We start from the raw sequence: 27,870 nt of genomic DNA on the forward strand, positions 1-27,870 counted from the left end.
CAAAGGTTCCTCCATCCTCCAAGTAGGAGACAAAGGTAACTGAGCGCGTGCGGGAACAGGGAGACGACAGTGGGAGGCTCCTTGGCCCCAGCCGGGTGGCGTGACTCCAACAACACTCCCTGGACGAGCGGGGACTGGGTAGGACGAGAGGAAGGTCCGGGCAGGAGGGGCGAAGGCTGGGAACGCCCTGGCCACGCCCCCTGCACCGGACCACGCCCCTCGGCGCCCCCGAGCGGGAGCGGAGGCGGGCTCCCAGGTCACGCGCTGGGGTGACCCGCGGCCGGAGGCCTGGGGCGGGCGCCGCTGAGGCAGAGCGCGTGCCTCACGTCCTCCTCGGCCCCGCCCCCGCGTTGCGCACGCGCAGCCGCGCCCCGCCCCTTGTCCCCGGGGTGGGCGGGGCGCGGAGCCCAGCCGGGGAAGCCGCGGGAGCGCTGGGCCGGGGAGCGCGTGAGCTCCGGCGCCGCGTCACGGACCTGCCCGCCCTCCCGGCCCCTCCCCGCGCTCCGATCCCGGCTCTCCCGCCCCCCGGCGAGCGAGCGGTGACTTAAGCAACGGAGCGCAGCGAAGCCCATTTTTCTCCTTGCTCGCAGCCGCGCCGGGCAGCTCGTGGCGCGGCGCCTCCGCTCCGGCCCGAGATGAATGCTGCGGCAGAAGCCGAGTTCAACATCCTGCTGGCCACCGACTCGTACAAGGTGGAGCTGCGGTGTGGGCCTCGGGCCGGGGGCGACGGGAGCTAGGGCGGCGGGATGGGGCAGGTGGAGGAGCCGCAGCGCGGCCGCTGAAGGATGGAGGCGCGGGCCGGAGGCGGGGCCTGCGCCGCGGCGGGGGCGCGGCCGGAGGCTCGGCGGGATGGGCGCACGCTGCGGCTGCCGGCGGCCTGGGCGCCCCGGCAGGGTGGACTGCATGGGACCGCCCGACGATCGGGCGGGTTAGGTAACGGCCCCGGGCTGGGCAGGTACGTCCCTGCCCAGGGGAGCGCGGGGAGAGGTCCTGGCGGCGTGCCCCGCACCCAGCCAGTGGCCCCAGCGTGGAGGACAAACCCGGCTCGGGGAACCGCGTCTGATTCAGCCTTGCACTCGGCTGGGCTGCATTTCAGACTCCTAGGGATCATTCACGCGCCGGCCCCTGATTGCAGAGGCCAGTGTACTGGCGCTTCAGGGTCATCACAGGATTTCTGTGAAAAGGAAAGTGAAAGACCGGGAGGTAAAGGAACTTAACCCTAGAGAACTTGTGGGGAGGGAAATGGCCCAGTGCTTCCAGGTGCCTATTGATTTGACTCTTGCGTTAATTCACTTGAAATGCACCTTAGCAAAGGGAGGAGGAAATGCCCCCACGATTATGTGAAGTGAACCGCACTGATCTTAAGTTAAGTGTCGTTAGCCAAGACACTTAAGGGCACGATGTCAGACTAGTACCCTCACTAGAACAAATTAAATTTTAGCTTTCAAGTTTAGTATTTACTTAAGCATCGAGGTGGTTTTGAGTGTAGTGACTAGGCGTAGTACGCTCGTGGTTTTGTTTTGGCTCCTTGCTTTTTAGTTTTTAACCCTGTAATCTGAGTGTCTCACAGAGTTCCATTTTGCTTATAACTCTAGTTTGTCCCTTTCTTTGTAATCTATTGTAAGCAGGTGAGTTTTCATTTTAATAGATACAAGATTTATCAACAGGTGGTCTTTCAAATGGAATTTTTACTTTATTTTAGTTTTCCGAGACAGGGTTTCTCTGTGTAAGCCCTGGCTGTCCTGGAACTCACTTTGTAGGCCAGGCTGGCCTCGAACTCAGAAATCCACCTGCCTCTGCCTTCTGAGTGCTGGGATTAAAGGTGTGCGCCTCCGTGTCCGACTTCAGATGGAATTTTAAAGTGGAATTCACCTTTGCAAGATTGTTACAGTTTCTACTGTGGTACTTAAGACTTTAAATTCTCTACTTGATTTAGTTCAGTTGAGGTGTTTTGGACATCCTTGTTGATTTTAGAAAAGTCGCGTTCGTGGTTTGCTAAAATGTAAGTAATTATCCCAAAGTAATTTTCAAATATTTTACTGCATTATGTATGAAATGACTGAATGTAATGGAAAATATAGACAGATGTTAAGTGTAAACTTTTAAAGGGCCAGGCTTGGGAGAGCACATCTTTATTTTAATCCCAATACCCAGAAGCCAGAGAGGCAGGCTTCTTGAGTTCCAGGCTAGCATGCTCTACGTAGTGGATAGTGAACAACCAGAGCTATATAGTGTTCCCAAAAAAAAGAAGTATGTAAGTATCAGTGATGTAAAACGGGTTTAGTTTTGGCGGTGCTTGGGAGCTGCTTTTCCTTAATGAATAATCTGAAAGCTCTCCAGCTTTCTAGCAAGTCATGCTTATCTGCATGATTATAATTTGCATATAATTTTTATTTCTGCCCATTTTCATTAGACATTTTGTCCTTTATTTTTTACCTTTTTATCTTAGGTAGAGAGGTAGCAAAACATGCTTAAAACTTGAGATTACAAGTAACAAAAATTCTTTTATTTGGAAATTACATATGATTACATGTTCTTTTTCAGTTCTTAAAAATTCTTGGCTGTTTAGAAGAGAGTGGCTGGATGTTGATGAGATTTCTTCTAAAACTAAAGAGAATAAAAATCATTTCCTAAACTCCACAAAGTAGCTGAGGTAGTGGCCAAGCATATAGCAACATGTGGGATACATTTTCAGGGTGTCCTTAAGAAAGGGCAGAACACTTGGGGCCAGTGGAGGAGCGTTTGAAACACACTTGCACTTCTGTGGTCTCATATTTCATTGTGTGTAATAAGGAACTGAGCACACAGGCAGATGCAGCTCTTCAGTCTCATCGTGAGTCCTTTTTCCAAATAAAAAGGCCTACTCCTACATCTTTAATGATTAATTTGTGTTTTCAGAATAGCTTAAGACACAGTTTCCCACCTAGCTTTAGTGACATTTACTAACCCAGCTAGGGAAGATGGATGTGAGCCAATCTAGTCATTGCACTGGTTGGGTTACATTCAGGACTTTCCTGTAAAGGAGGCATGGTTTTTCTTTTTTAGCTTACCTCTGGGATGGTCAGTTTCCAAATAGCTGGGAAGCAGTAAAAGATGCTTTTCTTCTGTCCCACATAGAAATTCCACAAAACTGTACACATCAGCAGAGAACAGTTTTAACATTTTTCAACATTTTATCTCTAGCAGATTAGCAGAAGACATTGTCGTTTGTGCTGTGGCTAGAAAAGACAGGATACACAAAAGTAGTCCTTCAGTGATGTTCAGGTACCATCATACCACTGAAATGTGCTGCCAGGGTAACTTGCTTCTCAGGGGCCCCCTAGGCCAGCTATCTAGAACTCAGCATTAGTACATGATGGAGCAACAGAGAGGAGAACAACAGTATCTTACAACCCAGGGTGGAGAAAGGTTGATTTTAGAGACAACTCAGAGAGCTGCTTAACTTCCTTTCAGTGATGAAGCTGTCAGCTGTTGTGTTCTCCCGTGGCTGAGGAACACAGGAAGTTGAACATTATTGCAGAAGAGATTTAGAGAGAGGGGAATCATATGACCAAGTTAGTTCTGCCTGGAACTTACAGTGTTTTCCTCTCACTGGCTCTCGTTTTTTGTAATTGCCTCTCTAGTGCTTCTGAGAGAAGGTTAGGAACGTGGACCCCTGGCACCAGAGCTTATCAATGAGCAGGGGTTCTGCATTTTTTTCCTGATGTATCCTTAAAGACATATATGTATCAGTCATAGTGACATACCTCTATTATCTTAGCACCGAGGAAGAAGAGGTAGGAGGAGGCCATCCTTGGTTACATGGTGAGTCCCTTCAAATAAGTTTTATAAATTCTGGGGGAAACTTGGACAATAGAAATCAAACAGTAGGGCTGACAACCTCAGTTAAAGATGCTTGCTACCAAGCCTGGCGGCTTGCATCAGCTGGGGAGCCATGTGGTGGAAAGAGAGAACCAACTCCTGCAAGTATTTATGAAGTAGTTTATGCTTCAGAGCTAAATAGCAACAAGTTATTTTCTGTGGCAGCAAATTCCCAGAGCTTCCCACACCATAAAAACTCCTGAAAAGCAGGAGAACCAGATAAAAATTTTGCTGTAGTAAGACAGAGGTCAGCTGGGATGGGGCTAGTGGATCCTTTTCTTATGCTATATGTATTGCACAGATAATGTAACTTATCTGTGGCCTTCGATACGTCATCCCATTGTATTTTAAATCTTGGTTCTTAATTATTTATTACCAGTTAAAAATACAAGTGATAACAATTTGGGAGGAAAGATCTTGAGAAGCCATCAGGTCAACCTAATCTGGAGAAAACTATACCTAATTCCCCCAGGAGGATTCTGTTGACCTTATGTATGCCTCCAGCCCCAGCCCCACTGTCGTAGTAGGACAAGGGTAGACCCTGGAGAATGGAATGTACTGATGCAGTTATTTGGCTGACATTGGAGAAAGTTCACCCTTGTTAAAACGGGGCTAGAACCTTTCTGTTCTAGGCATTGAAAGTTATTGTGTAGCACCTCATCATTTTAAAAGCACTGTAGCAGCTTTTTTTTTTTTTCTTTTTATGTGTATGGCTATGTTGTCTCCATGCATGTCTCTGTCCCACATGTGTGCTGGGTGCCTCTGGATTCCCTTGAACTGGAATCACAGACAGTTGTGAGCTGCCATGTGGGTACTGGGAATCGAACTCCAGTGCTCTTAACCACTGAGCCATCTCCAGTCCCTGAGCTTACCTTTTCTTCAAGAAGGCAAGTGGAATGAAGTTCTGTTAAAAGGCTATTTTCATAGCCTTCTGTGTTCCTCACAGGGCTGTATTAGCCATAGGAGAGCCCTGCCAGTTCAGGGAACAATTGCCTAGGAATGTGAAGAATTGCATATCATTTTCTCTAGCAATAGAAATCAAAGCAGTGCAGAAATTAACAGGATTCAAGAACTTCCTTGTCATACACTTAATTTCAAGCATATGAAACTTATTAGTGTTGCTTAACATTGAAGACTGAGCTCTTAATTTTCCCGTTCATTCCTTCCATAATCTTCATTGACTCAATAAATGGAACCTTTCCTTTGAGGAGGAGCTGAGGTAGGGTTTTCTGTGTTCCTCTGGTTGGCCTGGTATTCTCTAAGTAGCCCAGGCTGGCCTTCGGTTCAAGGCAGTCTTCCTTCCTTACCTGAGTGCTGGGGTCACAGGTGTGTGCCACTCACTATCCCTGGCTTAAATTGTACTATTGATAACCCAAAGAGCTCAAGCCAGCCTCTAGGAGGTATCTGTATCATCTCATGACATCCAGTTCTAATTCTCCTTTAGCTCCAAAAGTATTTGGTAGGTGTCTTCTCACCTGACTTGGTTGTGCACAGTGGCTTCTTAATTCCTGGCTCTGTTCTGAGCACCGTAATACATAGTCCCCTATGCCAGATTGATTGTTTCATATTATTGTGTGTGTGTGTGGCACACACTTCAGTCTGAGATTGTGAGGAGGGGCTAGGAGTTGTAGCTCAGTGTTAGAACATGTACTGACCATATGTAAGAGCCTGTATTCAGTCTCCAGCATCAGAAAATACAAATCAGGTTATATTTCCCTCAACTTAAAACATAATAACTTCCATTGTGCTTAACACACAGGGAGCTGCTCTCGGCACCTGTGCCTACGGATGATCTTACCTGTTCTGACCTTACCCGTTCCAAGGACCAACTATGCTGGCCATTATTCTGTACTGTCTCTTATGCCAACGAGTTTCCTGTCTTCTCATTTGAATCTTGTTTACATGTCACCACCCAGAGAAACCTCCCCAGTTCCCTTTAGAGATACTTGCCAGGTCCCCTCTGTCCTGTCCTGATTTTTCATAGTGTCCATCTTAATCAGCAATTACTTTGAGTATTGTTTTTCTCTTGCCCTTCTCATTAGCCCTGTAAGAAGTGGGACCACATCAGCCTATTTTACTTTCTCCCCTCAGCATCTGAAACAGTAAGCCTGGCACATGAAACTAACAGGTCATGTGTTTGTGAATAAACTGTCTGAAGTTACGTCATATCCCATTTTGTGTTGAAGGGTCAGTGACCACTTTAGCAGAAAATAAAGAGGGCAGCAAACTAGTAAAGCTAGACCTAATGCTTAGAATATTTGCTAAGAAACTCTGCTTTTTTAATTTCTCTTAAAATTGTAGAATACGGTTCATTTCTAATTCACAGCCTATGAAACTTTGTGTTTTAAATGGTATCTTTTTTTTAACATAGAAAACATTCTGAATATTTAGGCAAAAGCCGGTGTTAAAGCACTATTAAAAAATGCACCCTAAACAAAAGCTTTAAAGAATAAATGTTTATAGATGAAGAGATGGCTCAGCTGTAAAGAGCACTGGCTGCTCTTACAAAGGATCCAGGTTCAGTTCCCAGCACCCACATGGTGACTCGGCCCTTGTCTGGCCTCCTCAGGCATAGCATGAATGTGGTACACAGACATACATGTAGGCAAAACATCCATACACATAAATAAAAATAAAGAAATCTTTTTTTTAATTAAGGGCTTTAAATTTTAAAGCTATGTTATTTTACAGAAGTATAACTTCATTGGTATGATGAAAAATTTTTATTATACTTTTAGGCCCTGGTGGAGTTAAATGAGTTAGAGATATTTCCATTCAACTTTTGACTCTTTGGACTTCTCAGAAAAGTAATTAATTTGCCTTGTGGTATATTTTTATGTACGTAGAATGTGTATTTGTGTTTGCATGCTTCTGGGCTATTCAGATCGTACAGACATTGTGTATAGGCCAGAGATTAATGTCTGCTATCTTCCTCCTTAATTGTTCTCCAAAATAGTATATTGAGGTGCAGTCTCCCCTTGAGCCAAGAGCTCAACAGTTTGGCTAGTCCTAGCTAGCTACTTTGTTCTGTGGACCCTGTCTCGACCTCTCATGCTGGGATTGCAGTTGGGCCACCACACCTACCTGCATTTCCATGGCTGCTGGGGATCCCAATGGTCCTCATGCAGCAAGTGTTTATCCACTGATTCACCCTCCAGCCTGCCTTACAGACTTGTAAATTCTGGTAGAAGATACAGTGTTAAATGAACTGTAAAGATCAGAACTGACTCAGGTTGAGGTTGAGGTGGATGCTGTGAAACACAGCTGTGAACCTGAATTTTATAAAGTTTGCACTGTGTCATCCAGACCTGTATTTCAGTTTTTACCTTTCTCCTACCTCAATACCTAAGTTTCTCTAAAAAACTGAAATTACTAGGTTGGAAGACTGATGTTGTTTTTACATACATCTTGGGTATATTTTAAATGCGGGTTTTTGTTTGTTTTTTGTTTTTTGTTTTTCAAGACAGTGTTTCTCTGTAGTTTTTGGTGCCTGTCCTGGATCTCACTCTGTATCCCAGGCTGGCCTTGAACTCACAGAGATCCACTTGGCTCTGCCTCCTGAGCACTGGGACTAAAGGCATGTGCCACTGCCACCCGGCATGGGTTTTCTTTTTTGTACTGAAATATTATTTATAAATATACCTAACTTGGGTGGGTTTTTTTCTTTGTTTGTTTGTTTTTTTGCACTGTGGTAGACAATAAATAGGTTTAATTACTGTGAGTTCTGTATTAGCTTTCTCACTGGTTTTTGTAGCTTTCCTAAAACTGACAGTGATCAGTCCATGACTTCCAATCTTTAAAGTCCAAAGTGTCTGCGTTGTGCTCAGGGTGCCTGTGCCTTTTATTTGCGGGGGTGGGGGGTTCGTTTGTTTGTTTGGTTTGGGTTTGGGTTGTTGTTGTTTTTATCTGTGCCTAACAAGGAGCTGCAGACCTGCAGGACCTGGGCCCTCCAAGTCCATGTCACTCTGGAGGTTTACCCACACACCTTTGCCTGTGGGCAGCAGAAGGGACGCTCCAAGCATGCCTCACTGGGAAGGAAGCACAGAGGATGGTCCTTCAGAAATAGCCGTGGACATACATTTATTTTAGAATGCTAATGCTAAGCTATAAAGAGTCTGTAGGTAGAGACCAGCTTCACTGAGATTGAGGTTGTGCAGCCAAAGAAACACTGGCTTTCCTAAACTTGAAATCATAGCTTAATGGGAAACATGGTGTGGACTGTGGTCACCCGTGATGCTAGTCCACCGTGGCTGTAATTTACCCTGTACCTTAAATTTTAAAGTTCCTTTTTCTGTTCTTACCACTGTGCAGACACACACTACTCCTCTAGGCATTGATGTGTAAGTTTACACATCAATGCCTTATTTATACAGTTGCCTTTATGTGGCAAAAACACTACAGTGAAATTGAAAGTCTAGTGAATAAACTTGTTTTTCAAATGGAAGTTGGAAAGTCTTTGACAGGGGCTCTTAGCAAATTCATAGAATAGAAATTGTGATAAAAGGCTTTTCTGTTTTTAAACTCATGAGTTTAGAGATCTAGTAGGAACTTACTATTCAATTAGGAGGCAATTTGGAAAATAAAATGGGCTCCGTTTATGTTTTTAAATGTTTTACTACATTTTATATTTATGTATGTAGGGACATGTGTGCATGGTGCTCATTTAGAAGTCAGAGAATGGCATGGAGGATCTGTTCTCGCCTACCCCATGTGTCCCAGGGATTGATCTCAGGTCGTCAGGTTTGTTAGCAGCAAGCCCCTGGACCTGCTGAGGCATCCCAGCACCTGAAACAGCTGCTGTCTGCTTTTCCTCCTTCGTTTGCCGCTGCTGTTGCTTTCATCCAGGTTTCTGTAGAACACTGTGGCCGTCAGGAGCTCCTCCTCAGTGCCTCGTGATTGCATAAAGAAGTGGTTATGAGAAGATGTTGACTATTACCACACTCGGCACATTAGATAGCTGTGGAATAGGATGAGGATTCTTGATCCAAAACTCAGAACTTCTTAAGCATGGATGTCATGGGCAAAATTCCAAACCTGACCTCATAAAACCAGTCACTGTCAAAATCTGGAGGCCAGGAAGATGGCCCAGTCAGTCAAGTGCTCACTGCAGAAGCCGGAGGACCTGAGTTTGATCTGTAGCACCTGACAGGAAAAGCAGCCATGTTGGCAGGTGCTTACAATGCCAGTACAGCCAAGGCAGAGGCAGGGGACCCCTGGGTTTGCTGGCCAGCTCACCTAGCCAAATTAACGAGCTCCAGGTTTGATAAGAGATCCTGTCTCAAAAATAAAATGAAGAGTGACTCAGGAAGACCTGAAATCCACCTCTGGCCTCCATACACATGCATGCACATGCACACACACCACACAAACATACACACAAAAAGGTAAAAGTATTTCCCTCAGGTAGATAGGTCCTATCCCCAAAATACAAGTATAGTTAAGTACCCCAAAATCCCAAATCTGAAGTACCTCCGGTCTCAAACATTTCACAAAAAGCAAAAAAGTGCACACAACCTGTCTGAGTCAGCTGCCTTGGCTTGTTTCATATGGTTGTGTACCTCAGACCAAAAAGGGCTGCACCCTAAGACCAAGTGGAGACTTTCCACCCTAAGGCCTTTGAACCCACTTAAGTATAACCTCTTCAGTCACTTTTGTTTTGATGGAAAGATAAGGAATTATTGGCAGGATTGTGTTGTATGCAGCCAGGGTAGGGAGGTTGATCAATAGCAAGTAAGAAACAGTCTGATTTGGGATAATTTGAAGACTTGTCTACTGTGCTTCAATTATACTCTTAGTATTTCCTAATGAAGGTGTCTTTCTTTGTATAGGTTACTCACTATAAACAATACCCACCCAACACAAGCAAAGTTTATTCCTACTTTGAATGCCGTGAAAAGAAGACAGAAAACGCCAAAGTAAGGAAGGTGAAATACGAGGAAACAGTATTTTATGGGTTGCAGTACATTCTTAATAAGTACTTAAAAGGTATTGCTTTTCCCAGTACATTTAAAACATTGCTTTTATGTGGCTTCCTATCTTTTCTGTATTGTTATGTTCTGTTATTTGAAGTAACCTTTTGAGTAGTCTAATTTTGATATTTAATTATATTTGATCACCACTTTAAGAGTTGTTTTGGAAAGTTTTGTTTCGTTTTGTTTTGTCTGAGACAAGACCTCACTTTGTAGCCTAGGCTGGCCTTAAACTAGGTGAGTTGCTCAGGCTGTCCTCAAATTCACAGCAGTCTTCTGCCTCAGCCTCCCAAGTGTTTACACTTCTGTGTTAGATGTTTTCAGTTAGAGATAGGTTTTCTGAAACTGATGAATTTCCAAAGAAAGTTTAGGACAGTCAGTAATATTCAGAGGCCATTCTTGTTTACTGATAGACTTAGCCATTTACTCGGAGCAAGAGATTTATTATTGGTCCTGAAACTCATTTTGAATTGTGGTAGATTTAACTAGAATATTTTTATATTGCTTTGGACGTGCCTTAACAGTTTCATTTTTCAAAACTATTTACAACAGTGGGTTTAGTTCTAAGATGAATTTTAAAACAGGAAATCTAATTTTCAGGGGTGGGTTGGTTGTTTGTTGAGGCCATTTAAATAGTATATTTTGTAATGGAGTTTCTAGGCAGGGAATCAGTTCCAAAGACCTTACACATCTGGACATTTTTTAAACAAAAATAATTTCAGTTGAGTACAGATTAAGTTTAATTTTATGCAAATGATAGTTATTTTAGGGTCAGATAGGTCATACATGCTGCATTACTGAAAACCCAGCCAGGTGTAAAGGTCCTACTGTGTGGAAAGAGACTGCACAGGGTATTTTAAATAAATATACTAATTAATATTGATTTCTTAAGATAGATCATAAGTTTTTATCCAGTTCTATAACTTTGGAAATTATTATATATAAGTTGTTATTGTGTGTGTGTGTGTGTGTGTGTGTGTGTGTGTGTGTTGCATTGATTGCCTGCTTTAGGCTACGGCTTCTTAAACTTTTGCCATTGGGAATCCCTTCTTGACCTGAGGAGTTTTTACACAATCCTGAGTATATAAGTATATAAAATAGATATACCAAGCAAACATTAACTTCATAATACATCTGATGTTATCTTTTATTAAAGACTAAACATTAATATATATTGCTTATTTTGACAATGATTAAACTGCCCTTTCATATAAATCTGTAGTACAAATGGCAGAAGTGTGTTTAGGGCCATTTCATAATTGATGGGAATTCTAATTCAAAGCCAAAATGCATAGACAATTTTTTATGAAACTCAAATCAGCAACTTAAACAGCAGTTTTTAAAATCAAGCATTGTTAACACAGTAGAGTACAAACATACATTTGCTTAAACTACATACTTAGGAGTGACAGAAGGAAAACACTAAAAGTCAGTTTTCTGTGATTAAACCGTTGTGTTTCTATAAGAGCAGAGAATTTTGTACACACAGTAAAAGTACTGCAGTTTGTAACAGACAGTAGTCTTGAAGCTGAGCAGGGTATTTTAGGCAGCATTTGTTGACTTTGCATCGTGTGACAGCATGCAAAGTGCACATGTGTGTGTTCAGACCCAACTGGATGCTGTTTCATGATCCAGCACAAGTGAACATTGCTGAAAAACTTTGAATTCATTACATGTTTGGTTTTGAATTAACTTGTGACTCTTGTACATTCAGAAGTTTTTACATTGCCGTAGTTTACAAGACTACTCTAGGCCAGTGTTTCTAAGTAGCTGTGTGTCACCCTGTCAGTAGGTGCTGTACCCTTGTCCTCACTGTAGAAGAAAAGATGAAGGAATATCTAACAGCACTGCAGATGAGTTTTGTTTGTTTGATGCTGTCTACGCAAGTGACTTTCTGTTCTCTACCTGCTTGCTTGTTTTAGTTTTTCAAGACAGTCTCACCATGTAACCCAGACTGGCTTCAGAATTCAGGACCCTCCTGCTTTGACTTCCTGTGTGCTTCATTTATGAGTGTGAGCCACTGTGTTTGACTGCTCCTGTGCTTGTAAAATAATGAACATTCATGCTTAGAATGAGCCCTGGAAGTACACGTTTCTTTTCTGAATCTGCTCTTGACCTGGTGAATCTCGTTCATCCTTCTGTACTTTTCAATATAAAGGGGTGAGAGAGCTGAAAACATGGCCGTGATGACTCAGCAATTCACAGAATATAAACAAGACATTGCTGTGGTGACTCAGCAATTCACAGAATGTAAACAAGACCTGTGTGTCCTTCCAGGTAAAGTAGTGACCAAAGAGAAAATCCAGGAAGCCAAAGAAGTGTACAAAGAACATTTCCAAGACGATGTGTTTAATGAAAGGGGATGGAACTACATTCTTGAGGTAAAAATGGCTGTCACTTTTTACCTGTTTTGGTTTTTGTTTAATTCAAAATTTCTTGCCATAGAATTTGAATAGAAAATTCAACTAAAGCTTTTTGTTGTTGATCTGAATGTAATGGTTATTTTTAGGTATTCTTACAAAAACTAAATAACATTTGGTTTCCCTCTGTAGTGTGAATCACTAAGATAGTTTATAGTAGACCTACGTAATATGCTATGTATGTGATTTAGAATTAAAATAACTCATTTTTTGAAAGATAATTTAATACATTTCTGGAAAATACACCTTAGAAAATGGAGATACACTAATAATTTTTAAAGGATATGGTCACTTGGCAGTTTCAAACGTTATTTCTAACTTTCTCAAGTGAAAGTAGATGCTATGAGTTCATTACCACATAATTCTGGGAACTTTCTCTCAGCAAATAGAGTAGTTTGATGTAGATCCTTAGAGTTGATGCTTGCTTTTCACTTTACTATAATGTCGTAAGCATCCAGATTACTGGGAATTGAATTACACAGGCAAAAGACATCTAGTGGTTTCTGTATTACTACACTACACTAAGATTGGAATATGTCGTGCACTGTATGAAACCCACAGTAATTAGAAATACTTGTAACTTTCATGCCTATAGTAAATGAGTCTTATGCCTTGGTAACTGAAAAGGTCAGCTAACCACACTGTTTTGCATGTCTAAAAAGTGTGCAGCCAAGCTAACACAGTGCATTTGCCATCACTCCATTCTGTGAGGTCTGTTGTGAGGACAGTGTCTAAGTCTGTCATTCCTAGTGGTTCTACAGTCAGATCTAGGGCTGCTGAGTGACTTGCCTAAGGTCTTGCAGATGCTTTTGAGATCAAACCAGGATTTGTAAAGCAGCATTCTGCTGCTACATCATGATGCCTCCAGTGTTTTTCATTGCATAGTTTTCTCTCATTTAAATGCTCTGTTCTGAATCACATAAACTCCTAGGATTTCCACAACAACTTGCCTTCTAGACAAAGGTTAACTGTATATAGAGAGTGGAGGTGCTGGCCCAGCTACTTTTCTATTGCTGTGCTAGGACACCATGACCAAGGCAACTTAGAGAAGCATTTGTTGGGGCATACAATTTCAAAAGTTGAGTCTTTGACCATCATAGCAGGGAGCTGATGGAGCAGTGCCTAAGGGCTTATAGCCTTCTCCACAAGGCAGAGAAAAAGCCCACCTCTAGTGACACACCTCCTCCAGTAAGGCCACACCCCCAGTCCTTCCCAAACAGCTCCAGCATCTGGGAACCAAGTGCTCAGAGACACGAGGTTATCAGGACAATGACTTAGACTTAGGTATTGGATTTCAGGGTCTTGGTGGGTTTAAAAGTCTACTTGCCAGAAAAAAGATAAAGCTTACTTAAAATTCTTCTAGTGATTTCCTTTTCTTTATGTATTCTTTCACGCTAGTCTTTAATCTTTCCTCCTTTTTTTTTTTTCATGTATGAAAATAACCTGTGTAGAACAAGTTGCTTGTAGGATATTTTTAGCTTATGTCAGAATGAAATTTTTCTCTTTCTGAACAAGTCAGGGAAGTACCATTTTGATCAGTGTTGATCGAAAGTGGTAGGTGTTCTTAGCAGAAACAGCATGAACTTAAAGAGCTGGATTGGTGCCTAAGTTGTTAATCATTTTAATTCACTTTAGAAGCTGCAGGATACTCTGACTAACTGAATTATTGCTAATGATTTAACAACATCTATACTTTCTGCAGTGGTAAAAATTTAGCTTCCATAAAATGTAAAAAAACTTCCTGTGACAGACAACTGCATATTGCCTGTTGAATGAGTGAATATTGTTGCCTCCTGCCAGAAATACGATGGTCATCTCCCAATTGAAGTAAAGGCTGTTCCTGAGGGCTCTGTCATCCCCAGAGGGAACGTGCTGTTCACAGTGGAGAACACAGACCCTGAGTGCTACTGGCTTACCAACTGGATTGAGGTGAGTGCATTTGGCTTTTATTCCAAATCTTACTTTAGTGGTGGTTGGCGATAAAAGACCGTGGAATCCAGTAAGTTTGCTACCAGTAGTAAAGCTGTGTAATCTACAACTGACTCCTGTCTCAGCTTCCTCATCAGTGAACTGGTAATTGAACTAAATGATCTTTAAGATCCTTCTAGTTAAATGTGATTTTAGGAGACTCTATATAAATCAGATGACTAATGAGTGTTACTTAAAGCTCACTTGACATCTGTCCTACAATTCTTTTTCTTTTGTTACTACTGGGACTAGAATCTAGGGCTTAGTTCACACTAAGCAACTCTTCTACTAAACTACACCTATAGCCCTTTTTTTCCAAAAAATTTCTTGAGGCAAGGTCTCACTAGGTGGTTCAGACAGGCCTTGAGTTGGCTGTCCTCTTGCTTTAGCCTCCCAAACAGCTGCCACAGCAGGCCAGCTAATCCCTTGACATTCTCCGTGTGTACTGGCTTAGAGCAAAATCAGGCAAGTAATCACTGCAGGCTTCTGTTGGACATTCTGTTGCAGTAAGAGTCAGTTCATTCACTGATTTTTTCAATGAATTTTTCAGCTTCTAACCTAAATACAGACATTCTGTGTTCCTACTGTTTAATTTCTAAATCTAAAACAAGGGCACATATGTAGTAGGTATTTTGGGTTGCTTTACATGTATCTGTAAGTGGTTCCACATTGTCATAGTCACGGTTTTGATGATAATGTGATCTCTAGCTTCTTGATGGATTACTATGCAGTGCATCTGTGGAGGAAATGACCTAGCAAGCAACAATGAAGCGGCATGTCGCTGAGTGGTGTTTACGTAGTCAACAACAGCATTTCAGTGTTGATGAAAGTAATTCGTTGTTATACTGCTTGAAATAAGATTTGGATAAAGAAGACCCGAGAATATGTTTGAAATACATTTCACTAAGGTGGCAGAGTTTAAAATGCTCTTGGGCTTTGGATGTGCCATCAGCTAAGAGCAGGGCTAAAATAGGCTCGGGGAAAAGGTACAGTCAGCTAAAATAGAAGTTTTGATTGGTCTGTACTGTATAGTAAAACTGAATGAAGTAAATGACAACAAATCTTAGTTTTGTATTGGCAGATTTTGATTTTGAAAGGATAATATAAAAACACAAGAATAGGAGAAGGGTTTGGGAGATTTGGTTTTGGTGGTACTATTGATAGAACCCAGGGCACAGGGCCTTGCACAAGCTAAACACACATTTGTTACACTGAACTATATCCTCCACCTTGTAGTAGAATAGTTCTTAACACACTGTCTCAGTACATTCAGACTAGCATTTTTCTCTTCAAAGCCAAAATCTCTAACAAGAAGCACACTGATCACTTTTAGTGAGTCCTGCCTCCTGTGACTAGTTGGGTGTCCCCAAAGGTGGGTAAAGAGTAGGGAAATGGGAGCTGGAAGGGCATAGCGGTTAAAGTGATTGACTTACAGTCTTGGAAACATGACCCAAGAACCCATGTAAATGCTAGCCCACCTCTAATTTCAGCCATGGAGGGCAGAGAGAGAGGGATCTCCAGAGCAAGCTGGCCAGGGAGACTAGCTGTGGGTTTGATTGAGAGACCTGTCTCAATGAGTAAGATGGAAGAGCAATCCGGAATGATTCCCAGCATGAAGCTCACGTATCCATATGCACGTGCACACACACATACTCCACACACTTGAAAAATGGAAAAGGAAAAAAAGTGATTAAATAGTTACTACTTCACATTGCCCTTTAAGAGTTTTCCTTTATCCTCTTCTGAAAGTGGTTATTTAATGACTGTTGTTGTCTTTGGTATATTTTACTAAGAAACCACAAAGTTAAAAAAAAATTCTGACAGCTTAGAGTGATGGTTAACAATACATAATTAGCATTTATTCCTCTCCCTCTTGATAAATACCAGTTTTAATTAAAAATTATTAAACATATGGGGCTATGGAGATGGCTCAGTGGTAAAAGTATTGGCTGCACCAGTGTGAGGATCTGAGTTCCTTTCTCCAGTAACCATGCAGAAAGCTTGCAAGGCCACATGTAGTTGGAATTTACTTTGGGCTGATAGGGGGGCTTATTATTAATTATGAATGCTTGGCCTTAGCTTAGCCTTGTCCCACTTGCTCTTTTAACTTAATTTAACCTGTTTCTATTCATCTCCATTTTCCCTGTGAGCCTTTTACTTTTCTTTCTTTTGTATGTCCTGCTTTCCTGCTTCCTCCTTGTCTGGCTGGCTGCCCTGCTCATTTCCTGTCGTCTCCCTTTCTTTCTTCCCCAAGCCTAAATTTCTCTCCTGCTTAACTCTGCCAGGAAGCTCCGTCTGTACCTCCTCCCTTGCTATTGGCCATTCTCCTTTTTATTAGATCAGTCAAGTGCCTTAGGCAGGCAAGGTAAAACAGCAACACATCTTTGCATAGTTAAACAAATATTCCGTAAAACACAGGAGCTCTGCAAAGTGTCTTGGGCATACAGAGGGCTAAGGAGCAAGCACATTAGACCAGACACTCCCTTCTGACCAACAAACAGTGAAACCTTTCTGGTACTAAAAGATGCTATTAAAAGATAATACTGATGAAATGCCATTTTAAAGGTGGGGAAACTGAGGCCTGCCAAGTGAGCAGATAGGTGACTAGCCACACCATTTCAGTTGTGTAAGTGATACTGTAATAAGCGCCTCTGAAAGGAAAGCTAAAAACTGTCTTGATATGTGTGGGCATATTGCTATCTGGAAAAGTTACCATCAAGGCCCACTGCTTCATTAGACCTGAATTAACTTGCCTCCTCTCCACTTTGCTTCTTCTGCTTCTAGTGTCTTTTGTAAAGGGGAGTGGTTACAGTAGCGTGACTTAAGCTGGTTTTGTTGGCGTGTGGAAAGGAGCGCTGTGTCTGACAGTGCTTTCCCTCCTTTGGGGGGTCAGGTCAGTCTTCTGCGCTAGAACACAACTGGAGGGTCTCAGGTTTGTCATACTCTTGGAGAAAACTGACAACTGAGCTAAAGTACAGAGATGGCTGGGAACGGTGGTCAACACCCTTAGTCACAGCACTCCTGAGTTTGAGACCAGCCAGGGCTACATAGTGAGACTCTAGAAAACAAACAAATGTAGAGCTGATTAAATTTGATGCAGCAAGTGAGTGTGATTTAAATATCCATCCACCACCCACCAAGGTGCTTGGCACAAAAATTAGAGTAAGATATACCTTATTAAGGCCCTCTATGGGAGAGTGGCAGTTTGTTAGCTAAGCATGAATATCATGAAAAATATATGCTGAGTTGGTACCAGAAGAATGGGTAATTCTGTCCAAGGAATCATACAATTGGGGCGGGGCGGGGGGGGGGGGGCTTTCGATAAGGGGATGGCAGAACTGAGGGAGTGTCACGTGGTTGAGCAGAGGCTGCAGTCTGAAAATGAGAGCTGCAGTGAGAGAGAAGTGTTTAAGGTGGTAAATGTGGCAAGATCGTGGAAGCCCTCAATTCTGTTTGAACGGCCATTCCTTCCCATACCTTGCAGGAAGTAGATGGTAATTAAAGTTTGTGAGGAGCTAGACAAGCAGGAGGATGGCAAGTTCAAGGCTGACTTGGATCTAGACATTGAAAGTAACTGATTAGTTTGTAAGGATGGTAGAACCTGTCTGAAGCTCGCACTGGAGTGACATCCAGTGACAGTGTGAGGTGCAGGCCACAGGCTAACACTTCAGAGTTAGGAGGCTCGTGATGGGCAGTGCGGTCAAAAGAGGAATTTTAAGAGATGTGTCAGAGATGAGAGTTGCGGTAGCTCTTCTGTCTAACAGCTGTTCCCAGACAGTAGCTTCACACAACTCCGTTCCCCATGGTTGTGTGGTTCCCCAGATGTTCCTCAGTGGGTCTTGCTTGGATTTAAATACATTCAGCTAAGCTGGGCAGCCTCCCATGGCCTCATGCTGAAACCTTCACTTCATTAGCTAAAACTGTTGGCTCTTACAGATCAAGGGTGCTTTACTGCACAGGAGCTCTAAGTAAACCAGTGTAGGAAGCTTCAAGACCTTGAAACTGGGTGTGGAAGTCACGTAATCTGATTACTACTTTGATTTGGTAAAAGAGAGAGACAGAGAGACATGACTGATCACGGGATAGCCCAGAACCAAGGGATGAGGCGAGGAGCTTGGAGGGCCATTTTGATTCAACCACAGCAATCTAAAGCCACAGTAGTTTGCTTTTTAGATGAGCCAATTGTCATGTCTAAGATTAAATAATCTCTTTCCATTGGTTTCATTTACTGATCACTTGGCTTATGTTTAGTAAGTTTATAAAATTTTGCTTGATAAAATTTGTATCAGAAATGAACTATCTTTTTGATCCAGCTCAGATATCATTAGTAATGATATCTTAGCTTTTTCTAACGTAGATTGGAAGCTGCTTCTGATAATATACCATCAGGCATAGAAAGGAAGAATGGAGATTTACCATCCTAGAGTGAAGCAGTGAATTCCCAAGCCTAAGCACTAGTGACTTCCTCACATAGACACTTCCCATGGCTTTCTTCCGACAGTTTTGTAAAGCTAAGGATGTAATCATGGGTCTCTGCTGTCACAGATAACACTGCTAGAACCGAGTCGGTCTAAAGGACTAACGTCATGACTGCTCTAAATAGGTACTTCTCAGAGTCTGTAAGTCAGGGCTGGTTCATAGGCTCACTTGGTGCTGGCCCACACAAGTAAAGGAATCAAGAATAAGTGCTGAGGCCTTTAGGACAGTGTGACGTGGTCTTGGCATCAAGTGTTAACCTGCCCGTCCATGGCCAATTGAAGTTTGAATCAAAGCTTTTGTTTCGAGTTGTCTGTCTGAGACTTAGAGTCTCGCTTAGCTCTGCTGCTTCCAGCAGTTGGACAGTGGCTGCATCCGCAGTGAGCACCCTTTTCCTGAGAGCTGATAGCTTTCTAAGTCCAGAAGTAAGCCATGATTTCCCCAGAAGGAACCCAGATTTTATGTTAATAATGCAGTTAATTTTTTTGTTACAGACTATTCTTGTTCAGTCCTGGTATCCAATTACAGTGGCCACAAATTCGAGAGAGCAGAAGAAAATATTGGCCAAATACTTGTTAGAAACTTCTGGTAATTTAGATGGTCTGGAATACAAGCTACATGATTTTGGTTACAGAGGAGTCTCTTCGCAAGAGGTAAGAAACCAAAATGAATCTCATAGAATAAAATGTGAATTCTTGGTGGGTGCATTAGCCACTTCTGTTATTGTGAGGAAACATCATTATCAAAAGCAACAGACAGAAGAAAGTTTATGAGAGCCCATCATGGCAGGGAGGCAGAGGTGTGACAGGAGGAACAGGAGGCCAAGAGCTCACATTTTCAAATGCAGGCATGCAGCGGAGTGAGAAAACCAGAAGTGTCATGGGGCTTTCAACTCTTGAAGCCTCTTCCAATGACGTGCTTCCTGCAGCAAGGCTGCCCTTCCTAAACCTCCCAAAACACCACCGTGAGTTGGGGATGTCTGAGTCTATAGGGAGCTTTCTCATCCAAACCAAGGTGAGAGGCCACTGCCAGCTTCTCAGAATATCACTGGACTGAACTTGCTTTAAGTAGGCCATTTCTTGCAACTCTGGAGTCTTAGTCAACAGGTAACTAAATACCTACTGTATGTTGTCTCACTACATGGAATATACCTCTAAATACTCGTTCCGGTTCTTTATGTATTAGGTGGAGGGGTAGACGAACAAGTGCAGCACGAGTGTGGAGTAAAGCAATTGCAATGGGGAATGGGATGAGACAGATGAGGTGTTAGCTCCTGTTTGAATTTTGGTTTGTGGTTGATCTTCCAGACTGCTGGCGTAGGAGCCTCGGCCCATTTGGTTAACTTCAAAGGAACAGATACAGTGGCGGGAATTGCTCTAATCAAAAAATACTACGGAACAAAAGATCCTGTTCCAGGCTATTCTGTTCCAGCGGCAGAGCACAGGTAAAATTGAGTCTGTTCTCGTGTTAAATATTTGAAATCTTGCCTTGCATGCACAAGGCCTCTGATCCTCTCTGGCCCTGCAAACAAACAAAATTGCTTTCTAAAACTTGGTTTGAATTTGTTATGTGTAACTCAGCAACACCTTACTTGACAACAGAGCCAGATGCTAAATAAACTTTCATGGAATAAACAGTACAAACTGAGAACTTACACTTTTTATAAAGATTAATTACTATCAGGCAGGGCTAGGATTTTGAACCACTCTAGTAAAAGAATTGAAGCACATTTCCCAACACTTGGTTTTATTTTAAGGAATGGTTTTTTATTTGCTGCATTGTATATGCAGATAGCTTTTTCTTCATTAGTGAAGTCTAGAAACACTGTAAGTACTGGTTACTTTCCCCCGATTTTCTTTGTGATCTCCCTACCTTTGCCCAGGAAATTGTCTGGACCCAGTGTTTTCAATTCTAGATAAGTAGGCCATTTTAATGGAAAAGAAAGGGGGGTGTTCTGATTCTCTTGTGTTTACTTACTCTTACTAAACCATCTCAAGGTACACTAGGAAATTATAATCCAGGTTGCAGCCTGTCTGGTTCTAGAGTCCCTTTATTCAAAGTAAATAGTGTAACTGGGCAGTGGTGGTACATGCATTTAATCCCAGCACTTGGGAGCCAGAGGCAGGTGGATCTCTGTGTTTGAGGCCAGCCTGGTCTACAGAGTGAGTTCCAGAACAGCAAGAGAAACCCTGTCTCAAAAAACCAAAAAAGACAGAAGAAAAGAAAGTAAACATGATATGTAGTAAGTATATGTCAATCCTTGTTTCTGGTTCTTAGACCCATTTACTACAGTCATTCAGGAATGCTTAAAGTTCTTTATATGTTTGAGTATAGAACAAGCTCAGCTTTGTCACTCTGATGCATTTTAGCTCACCACCTTTGGTGTGCAAGGCCATCTGCTGGGTGCTGCGAGGGACAGAAAGATATAAAGCTGACCCCCTCACTAGTAAGAGTCTGCTCTGCTAAGAACTTTTATATAAAGAAGTGTTCACAGTAGTCTCAAGGAATGCACTGACAGGATCAAAACAGCTTTTATAGAGACAGTGTGTGAAATCTTGACTTCTTAAGGGAATAATAAAATTTGATTGAGCATTTTTGAGTAGTACTTTTTCATATCTTATTATCTGCCAAGCATTATGAGGAGTGTATGTATGAGGAGTGTATGTATGAGGAGTGTATATATGCTCTAGGGGAATGAGAGCTGAAGCAGATATGTTAAAGTAGACTGAGAAGTCGGGTAAAGGTTAATTGATGAAGAGCCTCCAGGTTCATTTTCATGTGGAGCATTCACTGTGTGCACATCATGCTGGCTTGTTTGTTTGTTTTTTAACACAGAGTCTCATGTAGCCCAAGCTGGCTTCAAACGTAGTAATTTGAGCTCCGGATTCTCCTGCTCCATTTCCCAGATGCTGTGGTTATATAGTCAGTTGTAGTTTACTATTAATTAGGCATTTCAGAAAGAAGTAGATCCCGAAGTTTTGAGCAAATGATATATTGGAAATAGCTTTTAGGTTGTTTTGATGGCAGGCAAATAGAAAAACTAGAAGCTAGACTTTCTAGGAAATAGTGTAGGAAATAGTAGTCTTGAGAGGGGTAAGGTCCAGAGCTAGGTGGCAAAATGAATGGAAAGAAGTTTGATAAACATGAGATAAAAATAGATTAATTGAAATGTGATTCAGGAGAATAGATATAGCTAATATTAAAGACATTGCTGTATGGTGAGACCCTTGGAATGATTTTTCATAAAAGTTTCAGCATTAAGAAACAAAAGTATGGGTGATAACTGATGAAAGTTATTTGAGTTTTTATTTGTCTATACCCATATCTTTTAAAATTTTAATGTAATCACGTAGTAGGCTGTCAGCTGAATAAGTGCTGAAGTAATAAGTGTGTGAGTATACCGTGAGTCTAAAAACAAGGAGCATCTCTTAGGGCTTCATCGTTAAATGAAAAGGACACTGTATGCATGCAGGGTGGCATTCTGGTGTATTTCATGATCTTGTAATAGTTTCTGTATTTGACTAAAAGCATGCTTGACTTAACAGCTGACATAGGGGGTGGCCTTGGGCTCATCATTTATCTCTGTTTCCTTCTGTTTCTCTGTCCAACCACACAAGAGGAGAAGCTACAGTTGTACAGCAGAAGGCCATCTGGGATCAATGCTAACATCTACAATAGCTCTAAACCATTACTGCTGTTGTAAATATTTCCTCAGAGAATCAGAGTCTGAAAATAAAAATAACCGAGTTACATTCGCTTTCCCCTCAGACTCTGGAAAGGTATCAAGCTAATCTGGTGACTGAAGTTGGCGTGGTGGCATCAGTCACTGAACAACCGAACACTTAGGAGCTCTCTTTAGAAACTGTCTTAGAAAATCGGGTGTTTGAATGATGCTGTACAGAAGTCACAGAGGCTACGTCTGCGGGGTGGATAAAGTTCCAGTTTAACAGAGAACCAGATTCCCAGTTAGATGGAAGGAGAGAAAAACCAGTGTCCAAGGGAGACTATGGAAGAGGAAGCAGGAAAATGAAATTCCAAAACATTGAAAGGTAGAAAGTAACGTTGCAGTCAAGGGAAAGAGAGCATGCATCAGGACAGTTGAGCAACTGAGAACTAAAACCCGCCCTGATGACTGAAATTGACAGTGGTGATAGGCCTGTATACACAGATAGCAGCCTTAGGACTGTCGAGCAGACTTAGTCAATAGGAGCTATGTAAGTGATGACGTCTGACTGGAGAAGTTTGCGCCTACGTAGTGAGTCTCTCCAGGGTTGGTGGTCACTGAGGGATGACAGGAGCAGTAGTGAAGACAGCAACCTTCTCTTCATGTGTCTTTCCCCATCGCATGCAGACAACTGCGTGGAGTAGAGACATGATAGCGTAGCTACTGCCTTGTAAGGAGAGCTGTCACTGTGATGTGACTTGTGTAAACAGACCTGTCTTGATTTCAGGTGAGTGTAGTCTGGTAGTCCTAAAAGCCATTGGCAGTAAGAGAACAGGTGTTGCTTCAGTCTTTCATGATGAAAAGAAAATATAAAATGGCAGTGTCTGACTTAAGTGAATATAGTTCTGTTAGTTGGCTTTCCATCAATATCAGGGGATGCCTAAGAAAATCAGCTTGAAGGTTGAACAAAATATTGCTCCTGGTTTCAGAGGTTTGTCCTTGCTTGCTTGGTCCTCTCACTGGGCCTGTGGCAAGGCAAGACTGAGCCATCGTGGTGAAGAAGAGCAGGGCAGGCTCAGGTGCTCCCTGTGGCAGCAAGGAAGCAGAGGAAAGGAGAAGGGACGAGGCTTCAGAGTGCCTTTCATGGGGCACCTCCAGTGACCTTTCTGCAAGTAGACCCCCGAGTTTCTACCACCTTCCATAGCACCAGTAACTGGGACTGAGCCTTCAGCACACGAGCACTTGGAGGACAGTCTAGATCAAAATTAGCAAGTTCTTTTAACCAGTTTTGAAGTAACCTTATAACTACATAAGCTTTACAGTATATCGAGTGGGATAATCTACTTTGCATTATTTTGTTAGGGGAAAAGTCTAGAAAATTGGGGGAAAAGAAAAATAGATTGGCCAAAGGAAAATGGTAATAATATTTAAAGTTATGTGTAATTGTGCTTAAGAATTTTTTAACTACTTACATTATATATTAATCAACAAAAATCTTATAATTAAACATTAATCCTTTTAGTAAAAAAATAAAATGAGGGCATTGCAAAAATCGTAAGTCATTCTTTCCTAATAGAAACTTGGTTTTGTTTTCTATCTTAAATTACATTATGCTCAAACTAACTGTTAAGATTCTTGTTCCTTGAACACATGCTAATGAGTAAAGAACTTGTTAGGTAAACTGCATCACTGCCTCTTACTGGACATTTTAAGATAGGTATAGTTATTTGACTATATATACTATGATTAAGTGTAAATAATTGCTTTTAAGTATAAGATTTTGAGAAGTAAAAAAGACAGATATATGTCTTGGTATACAGTTTCAGAAATTTGGTAGACAGTTCCAGAGATTCATAGAAAAGAACCAAGTGCTTGCCTTGCCTGGCAAAATGAAGTATTTTTTTAACATCCAGGCATGAAGTGGGGAAGGCTGCAGACACTGACTTTGGTTAGGCTGAAGGATGCTGAAACAAAAACCAGTTTGTAATTGATTAACTATTGATTCGAGAGATAAGTGATAATAACTACTAAGCTGAATGTCGTTAACTTGTAGTGTTCAAAACAAATTGGCCAAGGAGTGGTTTGGCCCAGGTATTTTATTTGCTTTCTGGTGTGCACTTATTAAACTGGATCCCTTCTCTGTGACAGTGGTGGTGTGGTATAGTGAAGAAGGTGGTTAATGATGCTTCAGACATAGGTCACATGTCTGCCTGAGTAAATCTGTATTTTTCACTTTGTTTTCTAGTACCATAACAGCTTGGGGGAAAGACCATGAGAAAGACGCTTTTGAACACATAGTGACACAGTTCTCGTCCGTGCCTGTGTCTGTGGTCAGCGACAGCTATGACATTTACAATGCTTGTGAGAAAATATGGGGCGAAGACCTAAGACATTTAATAGTATCAAGAAGTACAGAGGCACCACTAATCATCAGACCTGATTCCGGAAATCCGCTTGACACCGTGTTGAAGGTAAACTGTAATGTATATTATTAAGATGCCTGTACACCAGCTGTTCCAGCACTTCTCGTCTGTATACACATCATTTCAAGACTTTCTGGGAAAGTAGATTTGCCCAAGGTCACATATAATTGCAGAGAAAGGAAATAGAGGTTAATTTATTTATATATTGTCAAGTAGACAGTTAAAGGCCACTGAATAGTTCCTTATGTGCCTTCAGAATTAATAGCATTACCATCTTAATCAGGCTTGTGCTTTAATCAGCTTATTTATGGTTTATTCCATTTATTAGAAATTGTTACAACTTTGAAGTTGTTAGTACAGAAGGTGTATGTTCAGGGTAATAAAGAATGAAAATAATTCAAAACTGCTTTTTAAGTCATGCTTGACTAGGACTAGAACTGTCTAAGCAGAGCTGCCTTTTTAGTGCTCAGGGCTTGATTCGCCTGTTTTACAAAGTACTCATCCCAGCAGGAGTTAATTGATGCCTTCTATTAGAGAACTACTGTTTGGTGCTTTACACCGAAATGTTTTCCTTAATCTCATCCAAAAAAAAAAAAAACAAAACACCCTCTGGTGGCTCTTACCATCTCTGTTGTAAAGGGGGAAATGACCCACCAAGGTTGAGAAACATGGAAACAGCTTAGGCCTTCCGTCTGGAGCCTTCCTGTACAAACTGCTCTCAGCTAATGAGCAGATGGCTTGTCACTCACTCACTCACTCGTAGGAAGTGGGGACATAGATTAAAGGTGTTTTTTAATTCTGTGAACAGCTCAGGCTCAGTGTCTTAGCCTGAAGTGTTTCACTTTTGACAAACTAAACAGCTTTTATATTTCCATTGTGATAGTTATAATAGAAAGTCATTTACATGGAATTTTACTAGGATCTTTAAGCAATTTATTTCAGGAAAGGAAGTGATTATTATGGGGAGGGGATGTGGCTGATAGGTCTTCTGTGTCCCTGATCAAGTTTTCCTGATCAAGTTCAAATCTGTGTTTAAGGGTTTGAGCTGTGATAAAATGGTGAGCAGCAGTCATTTCGTAGAGTGGCTCAAATATCACACATGTTATCTTTAATGGAGCAAAGAGCTTTGGACAAACGACGTCGAGTATATGCCTCGTTTCCATCTTATTCTGACGGTTGCATTTTCTCTCAGCTTTGTGACTCAAATGTCAGACAGATGTAAATCAAACAGAACTGTTGGCCACAAGCAGAATAAGTCCAAATCAAAGGCATAATTATGAGTTTGTTGTGTCATACCTTCCATTCTTTTTTAAAGTGTATGTTGTTTCAATATTAGGGATTTTCTTAATTGAATCTGTATAATGTGAAAGACGTGAAGAAAAAAAGACCGTTTTGTGCTACTTTAACGATATAAATTGATGAAATAGAAAAGCACATACATTTTTCTAATGTGGTTAAAAGGCACTGGAACCAAATTTCAGAAAGGTGTATATGTGGTTTAAGATTGTTTAAGTAGTTGGATTTTTGTATTCTCAAAATTATTTAATAAGGAAAAATAATTCTTAGCGTGGGAAGCCCTCCCCCCCCCCCCATTTTAGTTACTTATGTCTTGTTTTTTTCATGCAGGTCTTAGACATTTTAGGCAAGAAGTTTCCTGTCACTGAGAACTCAAAGGGCTACAAGTTGTTACCACCATATCTGAGAGTCATTCAGGGAGACGGCGTGGATATCAACACTTTACAGGAGGTAATATATTTCCATGAATCTCACAGTAAGGAAATCCCCATTCTTGAGACAGCTCCTTTTTATTCATAAGTAGCCCATTCAAATTTAAATATAATTGTGAGTCTTATTTGGAATATTTTTTATGGTAAATGCCTTTGGTGTTTAGAAATAATAGTAGCTTAAAATACAGAAATACCAGCCAGTGCATACTCTCCAGGCCTCAGTAGCCACCTACTGAGGTAGAAATACCTGTCGTGTTTCTAAAGAGAAACGGAATAAAGTACGTATAAGAGTTGTCAGCATGACACAATCGAGAGTCACTTGGGAACAGAGTCTCAGTGAAGGATTATCTAGATCAGGTGGTCTGTGAATTCACAGGGGTGGCGTGGGCATTGATTGTTCTAGATCCCCGCCCTCAGCTACCTTTCTCAGTACCACCCACCTCTCTGCAAAGGGCACTGTTCACAGTGGGCTGGGCCTCCCTGCATCCGTTAGCAATTAAGAAAATGCCCCCCAGACACGACACTGGCCAGTGTGATCTGAGCAGTTCTTCAGTTGAAGTTCTCTCTCCCTGTGACTCCAGGCTTGTGTCAGGCTGACAGCTGAAGCTAACCTGTATGTGACAAGTAGTCCTCTGTTGATGCACTCATGGGTATAGGAAGAATATCTTAAACTGACTCTCAAAGCCAAGCAGTTTGGGGAAGTAGGGGGAAGAAACCCATACATGGAGGACAGTACTTGACTTTTTCACATTGGAAATTAGTCATATATGGTTTTAGAAACAGGAAAAGCAATTCATCTTAACAGTTTCCCTCTATATATGTTAATCAGAGTCCTTAATTTTGATAATGGAGGGGGTACTTTATTTCACAAACTATCTTCTTTCCTTGACTGCCAGCCTCACTCTTAGATTTCTCTGTCAGTGTTCACTGTCCTCGTGCGGCATGCTGCTCTAACTTCTGCTGTGAACCAGAACAAATCTGCCTAAGAAAAGAGGCAAAAAAATCTCATTTCTGAGACAAAATACAGTGTCCTGTTTCTGTTGGCGTCCTGGGGACTTGATTTCCTTGGGTACTGTTAGACTCTCTCTATCAGAATGACTCACTAATGTCATTAAAATAGCACTGACTCCTCAAAGTCCATAAAAAGGAGGATTTCTTTGCCATCTAACAGATATCCAAAGCTTTTATTCTCACGTTGTTCTATCTTGCAATCTTATGTACAGGTCAGTGCAGCTTTCCCTTCCCGTCAGCTGTCCTGCACCCTTATCTTGAAACCCTTCTGTCTACATCCCTTGTATGTTTCTTCTGTGAATCACAACTGGGATTCAGAAGCTTGCTAGAAGACACTGACTTTATGTAAAT

At 41.8% G+C, this 27,870-nt stretch overlaps 1 protein-coding gene across 1 annotated transcript in view; it reads left to right on the forward strand.

Moving 5' to 3' along the window:
* The first annotated feature begins 496 nt into the window (after positions 1-496).
* Positions 497-27,870, forward strand: part of Nampt (nicotinamide phosphoribosyltransferase) — a 34,982-nt gene continuing 7,608 nt past the window's right edge. Inside the window, exons 1-8 of the mRNA XM_059279055.1 lie at positions 497-692; positions 9,690-9,846; positions 12,108-12,211; positions 14,051-14,179; positions 19,189-19,347; positions 20,002-20,138; positions 24,604-24,829; positions 26,408-26,527. Coding sequence (XP_059135038.1) covers positions 636-692; positions 9,690-9,846; positions 12,108-12,211; positions 14,051-14,179; positions 19,189-19,347; positions 20,002-20,138; positions 24,604-24,829; positions 26,408-26,527 — 1,089 coding nt within the window. The 5' untranslated portion in view covers positions 497-635. The remainder of the gene's footprint in view (positions 693-9,689; positions 9,847-12,107; positions 12,212-14,050; positions 14,180-19,188; positions 19,348-20,001; positions 20,139-24,603; positions 24,830-26,407; positions 26,528-27,870) is intronic.

Source organism: Peromyscus eremicus, chromosome 14 (assembly GCF_949786415.1).
Source record: "Peromyscus eremicus chromosome 14, PerEre_H2_v1, whole genome shotgun sequence".
NCBI classification, from domain to species: Eukaryota; Metazoa; Chordata; class Mammalia; order Rodentia; family Cricetidae; genus Peromyscus; species Peromyscus eremicus.